Genomic DNA, 9,315 nt, shown 5'->3' on the forward strand with positions numbered 1-9,315 from the left:
ATACATACATACATACATACATACATACATACATACATACATACATACATACATAACTCTATGTACAGTATTGGCTTTTATAATTTAAGGCTCTTTTAAAGTTCACCAAAAATAAAAAAATAAATAAAATAGGGCACATAATTTGAGATCATCATTCAACTCATTCCATAATTTCACACCAAAAACTGAAACACATCTAAATTTTATTTTACATTTCTCTTTAACTTGTTCAAAAATTAACAAACCTTGCAAATTTTGTTCTCTCTCTTTTAACTTAATAATTTTTGAATTCCAGAAGGAAGACTTTTATTCAATGCTTTATACAGTATTTCTAGTATTTTTTTTATGTATTTATGTTCCTTTGAATGAAAAGTTTATTTGTTGGTTCACAATATCCCAGTTTATTAATGACCCTAATAGCTTTTTTGTAACTTAACTAATACGTCAATAGTTGTTTTATTTGCATTTCCACATATTTCTGAGCAATATGACAAATAAGGTCTAATTAAGTTCCTCCCATAAAAGAAGAAGAAAGCAATCAAGAAAAGAAAAGCAGGAAAGGCTGCCTAAACGCTAGTTGCATAATTAATTTAATGAAACTAGCATATCAACTAAACAAAAGTGCACTTTTTAGTAAAGAAAATATATTAAATTTGTGACGTTTTATTAAAAATAAAGAAGAAAACAATTTAAAAAACTTTTTGGTTCATCTTCCTTCTGTCTAATTTTACTACATAAATATCAACCTCGTGTTTTCATTATATTTTTAAGAGTAAAAATACGTAAATTGGTTCTGTTGCCATCTGTTAATGAATGCATCAGGTCATGAGACTGTTTGTTTTTGTGCATGCTGGGAAATGTAGTTCTACGTCGCTCACGTGTCAATCGTGCTGGAAAGCTTAAATATCACAGGAAAACGCCACTTCCCATAAAACACCGCGCCTCTCTACGCTCGTTACTTCCAGCCTGAACAGAAATTATCTCATTTTGTAGCTGATAGAAGCTGTTAAGGCACATTTAATGAAAAGAATCAAGAGGTTCTTTGATTTCGTGTAGTTTCTTTTCCCTTCTGAAATCTTTAATGAGCGCGACATTAAAAAATAAAATACGAGCTTCGCTGTTGAAGTGAGGAGAAGAGATGAAGAAGCTAATTTGTTGCTAACAGAAGATTGAAGCTTCGTCTGAATAAAACAGACTTAAAACAGTTAACTCATGTTTGTGGAACCTGCTTTAATCCTGTTGGTTAGATAAGATTTTCCGCGATGGAAGAAGTTGATAAAATCCTGATTCACGCTCTCAGACACGTCGGCACGTGAGTGTTTCTAATGAAATATTTTTAATGAACGTTAGCTTGTTGTCAGGGGGTGGGTGAGGAGTTTATCCTGCTGTCAGGTGGTTAGCTTGTAGTCAGATGTTAGCTTGTTGTCAGGTGGTTAGCTTGTAGTCAGGTGGTTAGCTTGTTGTCAGATGTTAGCTTGTTGTCAAATGGTTAGCTTGTTGTCAAATGGTTAGCTTGTAGTCAAATGGTTAGCTTGTTGTCAGGTGGTTAGCTTGTTGTCAGATGTTAGCTTGTTGTCAAATGGTTAGCTTGTTGTCAAATGGTTAGCTTGTTGTCAAATGGTTAGCTTGTTGTCAAATGGTTAGCTTGTTGTCAGGTGGTTAGCTTGTAGTCAGGTGGTTAGCTTGTAGTCAGATGGTTAGCTTGTTGTCAGGTGGTTAGCTTGTTGTCAGGTGTTAGCTTGTTGTCAGATGTTAGCTTGTAGTCAGGTGGTTAGCTTGTAGTCAGGTGGTTAGCTTGTAGTCAGGTGGTTAGCTTGTAGTCAGGTGGTTAGCTTGTAGTCAGGTGGTTAGCTTGTTGTCAGGTGGTTAGCTTGTCAGATGGTTAGCTTGTCAGGTGGTTAGCTTGTCAGGTGGTTAGCTTGTAGTCAGGTGGTTAGCTTGTAGTCAGATTTTAGCTTGTCGTCAGTTGGTTAGCTTGTCGTCAGGTGGTTAGCTTGTCAGATAGTTAGCTTGTCAGATGGTTAGCTTGTCAGGTGGTTAGCCTGTAGTCAGATGGTTAGCTTGTAGTCAGATGGTTAGCTTGTCGTCAGGTGGTTAGCTTGTCGTCAGGTGGTTAGCTTGTCGTCAGGTGGTTAGCTTGTCGTCAGAAGGTTAGCTTGTTGTCAGATTGTTAGCTTGTTAGGGGGGCATTGACCCATTAACACCCTGCCAACAAGCTAACACCACCCTAACAAGCTAACGCCATGACAACAAGCTTTGTTTTCATCCCACAGAGAGGTGGGGGAGGATGTCGACAGCCTGAAGCGGTTCACCAGTGACCTGATAGTGGAGGCGGTGGTCAGATGTGTTCGTGTCATCGAACCGGGCTTGGGGGGCGCCCTGCCCACCTCGCTGCCCCCTGGCATGTCCGCCCGCTTCAGGGTGGGCATGAGCCTGGCTCAGGCCTGTCAGGTGAGAAAGGCTAATTGACAAACCGCGAACAGCTAACAGATGAAAGGCTAACAGACAGAAAGCTATCAGAAAACCAATAACAGAAGTCACATGACTGATAACATTTCATTCTACGATAAATACTTTCTTTGTTTTTCTCATGCAGCTGAACGTTCTGTAGCTAATTGGATAATCTGAAAGACATTTAGCCAGTCACTAGTTTCCTTCCTCACTGCTGGTTGAACTTTTAAAGAACGATTAAATATTACTGTTATAACAAAACCATGTTGTAAAAGACAAAGCAGAGATAACAGCTACACACAAGTTTTATGTAGAAGTTATAGAAATAAGCAGTCCTGAACAAAATGTTTATATTCTTTAAAAAAAATCTTAAAATCTGTGGTATTTTACAGTTTAAAGGACAGGAGGGAACTCTGCAGTTTTTATATTTTTAAATCTAAAAGTTGTTTTTACTACCTGTTGGTTTAAAGGACGTCGGCTACAAAGGAGAGATTGGCTACCAGACGTTTCTCTACAGCAACGAGCCGGAGATCCGCTCGCTGCTCATGTTCCTGGTGGAGAAGCTTCCCAGAGAGAGAGCCGAAGCTTCGGACCAGTCTGCAGGTACACCTGTGGGACACCTGTCCAACCTAACCCTCCACCTGACTATAAGCTAAAACCAGCAGAACCACATCATAGCTCAGATCAACAAACGTGCAGCCAAAGGCTAATAAAGCTAACCTGAATGCATCACTACTTTAACTCGTCTTGTTTTGTTTGTTGTGTTTTTAACTCTTTTCTTCACTCCTGGCAGGAAAATCTGCCGTCCTCCAGAGATCCATCGCTGCTGCAATCAGAACCCAGCTGGCTGCTTCCTGGGTGCCTCCGAACTGCAGACTGCCCCTCCACTGTGAAACTCAGGTGGTCCTGATAATACCGGAGCTCTGCAGGAACACGTGAACCAATCAGAACCGGTCTTTAGAGGCAGACACATGGAGTTACTCGGCTCAGTTTCCAGAACCTTTGAGTGTTTAGAACCCAGTTAATGAATCTTTGTGAGGCGACAGACGGACAAAGATCTGAGAACTAAAACTTATTTGTTTTTTTTGTTCAGAATCACGGAGCGTTGCACAGCTTCCACGTCCAGCCGCTCACTTTCCCACACTGCACTAAAACTTCAGACAAGAAGCACCTGAAAGGTCTACCACCCTGCTCGCTACATTTTACCAGAAATGCTTGTGCACCTTGTTCTGACAGAACTGGGTCTGTGTTGTCAGAGGTGCAGGACTACCACAGAGACGTCCTTCCTCCTGTCACCGCCCAGGCGTCCAGCCAGGCCTCTGCGGTGGCGTCCATCTTGGAGCGACACGCGGCGGAGCTGAGCGCTGCTCAGGAGTGGGACAACGATTGGAAGAGTCAGGGTCTGCTGTCTCGTCTCACGCCGCAGGTAGACGGGCTCACGGTTCTGGTCCCTGGACCTGAACATTTAAAAACAACTCATCAGAGCGTGTCTGAATAACTCGATACGCTGATGATGATGTGTTTTTACTGCAGGAGTACCGCTCCAGGAAGTCGAGCCGGCTGCGTAAACGCATCGAGGAGCAGCTGCGGTCTGCCGCCGCTCCCTCCCCGGAAAGTGCCTTTGGCGTCTCTCGCTCCGCCTCTGAGCTGACGGAGCTGCTGCAGACCTTCAAAGGCTCCGCCCCCTCCGCCCACGTCCTGACCAAGGGCACCCATTTCACCCACGCTCAGAAGTTCACCTTCACACAGGTGAGTAACGACTGGGGGGGCTTAGAAACGAACGCCCCTGCAGGTAAACATTAACGCCTTGTGTTCTCCAGGAGGGGGCGGCGACGAGTCCGGTCCTCGCCGGGCGCCAGTCTGAGGGCGACGCCCAGATCCGTCAGCAGGAGGAGCTCTCCTCCCTTCAGCAGCAGTTCCAGCAGCTCTGCAGCGAAGTCGACCAGCTGGCAGCCGACATAAAACACCTGAACGTGACCAACGCACAGGTAAGTTTACAGCCTTTAACTAGACTAACTAGTTGAACTAGTTTTTATTGTTTCAGTAGTTAAACTAGTGTAATTAGAGGTACAGTTTAACTAGTTAAACATGTTGGTTAAACATGTTACTCTTATTTAACTAATCAGTAAAAATTAATTACAGGAACTAGTTAATTCAAAGAAAGTAATTTAACTAAATGACAAACTAGTTTAAAGAAGATGAATTAGTTGAAACAGTTAAGCAAGAGGAGATAGCTTCACTAAATGAAGAAAYTAGTTTTACTAGTTAAACAACAGGAACTAGTTTAATTAAATAAAAGAAAGTATTTCTACTAGTTAAACAAGAGTAACATGTTTATTTACTAGTTAAACTGGTTACTCTACTTAACATGCCACTCTTGTTCAACTAGTTAGTTAACCTGAAGAACAGGAACTAGTTAAACAAAAAGTAGTTTAAACAACAGAAACTAGTTTAGCTAAAGAAGAGGAGCTAGTTTAATTAAATAAAAAAATTGTTTTACTAGTGAAACAGGAACGAGGTTAACAAAACAACAGGAACTAGTTTAAATAGAGGAGAGTATCTACTAAACTATGTTTACTAGTTAAACTATGTTTACTAGTTAAACGAGGAGATCTAGTTTAACTAAACAGAAACTTGTTTAACTAATCAGTTAAATGAAAGGAACTAGTTAAACTAGAGGAACAAACACAATAAAAATACCCAAACACAAGCTAAATGTTCAAAGGATAAAAAAGCTTAATGCCAGGGAAAACATTAGTAAATAAAACGTAAAAGTAGCTAAACACTAGCTTAAAGTTAAAAAGTAAAAGGCTATCAAAAAGGGAAAAAAAAACAGCTAAACAGTAGCTAAAAGGAGTCAGACACTTGCTAAAGGTTAAGTGGTGAAAATGGCCGACGTGTTTTTCCCGCAGGTGTTGGACGAGCTGAAGCAGAGGGAGCTGAGAAACGCTGAGGAAGAGGAGAAGATGCAGGTGAAGAAGAAAACAGCCGACCTGCTGCCTGACGCAGAAAACAACCTGCTGAAGCTTCAGGTAGGAGGAACACCTGAGCTGCTCCGTCTGCCCTCAGAGGCTCTGTCCCTAACCTTGCTGTCCCCTCCTGCAGTCTCTGGTAGAGGGCGGAGCCAAGCGGGTGGTGAACCTGGCGTCCCAGTGGGAGAAACACCGAGCCCCACTCATCGAGGAGTATCGCAGACTTAAAGAGATCTGCAGCAACAAAGATGTGAGCTGGTGATCAGACTTCAGCTGTCCTCACTGAGCTCCCATCTTTAACCCACTTCCTGTTTTCACAGCTGGAGTCCAACAGAAAACTCTCCGAGATCAAATCTCTCCACGAAAAGATCCGCGTTTCCACAGAGGAGGCGAAGAAGAAGGAGGACACGTACAAACAGCTGGTGAACCTGCAGTGTTCTTGGCTCTGTGTTTAAATTAGAACAGAATGTGGATTTGTTTCAGTAATGTGTCTGTCGGGTCGGGTCGGGTCGGCCCGGCCCGCTTCCTGTCCTTCACAGGTAACAGAGTTAGAGAGGCTTCCTAAGGACGCGTCCCGATCAGCTTACACTCAGAGGATTCTGGAGATCGTCGGAAACATCAAGAAACAGAAAGAAGAAATTACAAAAGTAGGTTCATGATTTTAAAATGTTAATTCATTAATAAGTTATTTATCTGATGAAACCACCAGATTGTGTTGAGTCTTAGGATGTGGATTTTGCTGCCTGTGAGCAGAATGTTGGTGACAGAACCAGGATCAGGATCAGGATCAGGGTGGGCAGCCATCTTCCTTGAGAAACTCCACCTGGACCACAGAACTATAACCCCAATTCCACTTAAGTTGGGACGTGGTTCTGCACCTGGACTATAGAAACTTGTGCTAGTCCAGGTGCGGTTTCTGTGGCAGAGGTGTGGTTTCAGTTGGTCCAGGTGCGGTTTCGATTGGTCCAGGCGTGGTTTAGGTTGGTCCAGGCGTGGTTTAGGTTGGTCCAGGCGTGGCCTCGATTGGTCCAGGCGTGGCCTCGATTGGTCCAGGCGTAGTTTTTGTTGGTCCAGGTGTGGTTCCTCTGGTCCAAGTGTGGTTTTTGTTGGTCCACTTGTGGTTTTGGTTGGTCCAGGTGTGTTTTGGTGGGTCCAGGTGGGGTTTTGCTGGTCCAGGTGTGGTTTCGAATTCAATTGGTCCAGGTGTGGTTCCTCTGGTCCAGGTGTGGTTTTTGTTGGTCCACTTGTGGTTTTGGTTAGTCTGGGTGTGGTTTTGGTGGGTCCGGGCGTGGTTTTGGTTGGTCCAGGTGTGGCTTCGGTTGGTCCAGGTGTGGCTTCCTCTGGTCCAGGTGTGGCTTCCTCTGGTCCAGGTGTGGCTTCCTCTGGTCCAGGTGTGGTTTCTCTGGTCCAGGTGTGGTTTTGGTTGGTCCAGGTGTGGCTTTGGTTGGTCCAGGTGTGGCTCCTCTGGTCCANTTTTGGTTGGTCCAGGTGTGGCTTTGGTTGGTCCAGGTGTGGCTCCTCTGGTCCAGGTGTGGTTCCTCTGGTCCAGGTGTGGTTTCTCTGGTCCAAGTGTGGTTTTTGTTGGTCCAGGTGTGATTCCTCTGGTCCAAGTGTGGTTTTTGTTGGTCCACGTGTGCTTTTGGTTGGTCCATGTGTGCTTTTGGTTGGTCCATGTGTGGCTTCGATTGGTCCAGGCGTGGCTTCGATTGGTCCAGGTGTGGTTCCTCTGGTCTAGGTGTGGTTTTGATTGGTCCAGGAGTGGCTTTGGTTGGTCTAGGTGTGGTTCCTATGGTTCAGGTGTGGTTTCCATGGTCCAGCAGTGGTTTTTATGGTCCAGGTTTAGTTTCTATGTCCAAAGGGGGGTTCCTCTGGTCCAGGTAGATTTATCATAAAGGAAGTCTTCAGTCTAGTCTTGAACAGGGAGTCCACCTCACAAACAGAAACTGGAAGTTAGAGCCTGAGAACTGAAAGCCCCGCCTCCTGTTCTACTGTTAGAACCTGTAGGAACCACAATAAACCTGCAGTAAATAGACTCAGTCTGTTCAGGTGGGATCAACAGGTGTTTGGTTTCTCCTTACAGATTTTATCCGACACCAAGGAGCTCCAGAAAGAGATCAACAACCTGACAGGAAAACTGGACCGGACCTTCGCTGTGACCGACGAGCTGGTCTTTAAGGTTCGTTTGATTCTCAAGAAACGATTCGAGAAACGGTTTCACATCCTGTCCGTTTAATCTCTTTAATCCTGGGTCACAGGACGCCAAGAAGGACGAGTCGGTCCGGAAGGCCTACAAGTACCTGGCTGCTCTGCACGAGGTGCGTCTTCGTCTCTGAGGCTTTGATGTTTTTGATGATTTGTTTAAAATCTATTTCTGTTTTTGTTGCGTAGAACTGTAATCAGCTGATCCAAACCATCGAGGACACGGGAACAATCCTGAGAGAGATCCGAGATCTGGAGGAGCAGGTAGGATTTACAGGTTTAACCCTTTCTGTCATGTAGTTTATTACATTTCCATTTCAAATAAAACATCGTAATTTTAAAACTTTTCATGCTTCACTGGTTTTTATTCCTCAACTTTGTCATAAACTCTAAACTTAAATGTTAGAAATTTTTCAAAAATCTTGGGAGACGGTGAAATAATAAAGTCCAGGTTCTGTTTGACGTCAGATTAAAGAGTTTTCCTGTTTTTAATCCACAGATCGAGGCAGAAAACGGGAACAAAACCGTGTCGAACCTGGAGAGGATTCTGGACGACTACAAGGCGATCCGCCAGGAGAACGCTGCTCTCGCTGCTAAAGTCCGAGAAGGCTGACGGGTCCTGGTCCTGGTCCTGGTCCTGGCCCTGTCGGAGGAAAACCTGGAGACTTTAATAGATCTGAGGCGGGAGCAGATCGTCGGTTCTTCAACACGCAGACCAGCTGATTTTTGTGGCGTGGAAATTAATTTTACCGCTTGTCCCTGACGGACGAGACGTTCAGATGGTTTCTGAATCTACAGTTTGGTTCTGATCAGTCTGGTGTGAACCGGATCTGTGGACACAAGAGGGCGCCGTCATGAAGCATCATCAGAACAAACTGGACTTCAAATTCTTTAAAACAAATGTTGTTTCAGGTATTCTCAGTTTACTGATCATGTTTGAACCTAAATGAATGTAGATGAATCAAAATGTTCTGATCCATCAGCAGAGTATTGTTGTTCAACACTTTAATAAAGATGCCTTACAGACGGCTGAACTGCAAACTGGGTGTGTGTGTGTGTGTGTGTGTGTGTGTGTGTTTGTGTGTGTGTGTGTGTGTGTGTTGGCAAAATATCTCAAACCACTGAGTGCATTTTAACAAAGCTCTCAAATGAACTATTCAACATACTTCTGATTCAAGATGGCCGCTATCAGAACTACTGTTAAAAGAGTTTTACTCACCTTTGTGCTGAGGAGCCCCGTCTTGAACTGTGAACAGGGTTCATCAGAGTTGCTCCCACTCTCCTACTGGGAATTCCCACTTAATGTTTCTACAGGGGGTCTGGCAAATCTGTCGACTACAGTAGTTTTCCCTCTCAGATCTGAAAGGTGCACGTTGGGTTCTTTGGTGATCATCGGGTGAGTGTGATGGTGGTTTGTCTCTACATGTCCCTGTGGTGAACTGGAGGAGACCTGTCCAGGAACTAGCCATTAGCTTAGCCTGTACAGAGACTTTTGCGTCTTTCCCCAAACTTCGGGTTCAATAACCAACATTGCAGCTGATAAAGTATGGAGCTAAATTGGGGTTAAAAGTTTTGTTCAAAATCAAAAGTTTTTGAAAAAGGAAAAAAATTTTGAAATTGAAAAAAAAAATTAGGAACTGGAAAAGCTTCAAACATCTTGTTTTTTCAGTTTCACCTTTTTTTTCAGTTTCAC

At 43.8% G+C, this 9,315-nt stretch overlaps 1 protein-coding gene across 2 annotated transcripts; it reads left to right on the plus strand.

Annotated features, from left to right (window-relative positions):
• Positions 1-953: 953 nt before the first annotated feature.
• Positions 954-8,663, plus strand: ccdc22 (CCC complex scaffolding subunit CCDC22). 2 transcript variants are annotated; one of them, XM_014024746.1, is made up of 16 exons: positions 954-1,312; positions 2,274-2,451; positions 2,922-3,054; positions 3,245-3,351; positions 3,545-3,629; positions 3,708-3,877; positions 3,985-4,200; positions 4,272-4,439; positions 5,364-5,483; positions 5,557-5,673; positions 5,744-5,845; positions 5,963-6,070; positions 7,504-7,599; positions 7,679-7,738; positions 7,812-7,886; positions 8,122-8,663. In XM_014024746.1, the coding sequence occupies exons 1-16, from the start codon at positions 1,263-1,265 to the stop codon at positions 8,233-8,235; spliced, it is 1,899 nt and encodes a 632-aa protein (XP_013880200.1). In that variant the 5' UTR covers positions 954-1,262; the 3' UTR covers positions 8,236-8,663. The 2 variants fall into 2 exon arrangements, with proteins under 2 accessions (XP_013880200.1, XP_013880199.1); XM_014024745.1 differs by having other exon boundaries at positions 3,545-3,877.
• Positions 8,664-9,315: the final 652 nt, after the last annotated feature.

This window comes from Austrofundulus limnaeus, unplaced genomic scaffold (assembly GCF_001266775.1).
Source record: "Austrofundulus limnaeus strain Quisiro unplaced genomic scaffold, Austrofundulus_limnaeus-1.0 Scaffold438, whole genome shotgun sequence".
NCBI classification, from domain to species: domain Eukaryota; kingdom Metazoa; phylum Chordata; class Actinopteri; order Cyprinodontiformes; family Rivulidae; genus Austrofundulus; species Austrofundulus limnaeus.

What these genes read in the sequence shown, in the direction of transcription:
- ccdc22 (XM_014024745.1), top strand. Translation starts at nt 1,263, where the DNA reads ATGGAAGAAGTTGATAAAATCCTGATTCACGCTCTCAGACACGTCGGC. An exon ending in GCTCTCAGACACGTCGGCAC is followed by an intron (nt 1,313 to 2,273) that starts GTGAGTGTTTCT and finishes TTCATCCCACAG; the next exon opens with AGAGGTGGGGGAGGATGTCG. An exon ending in ACCTGGCTGCTCTGCACGAG is followed by an intron (nt 7,739 to 7,811) that starts GTGCGTCTTCGT and finishes TTTGTTGCGTAG; the next exon opens with AACTGTAATCAGCTGATCCA.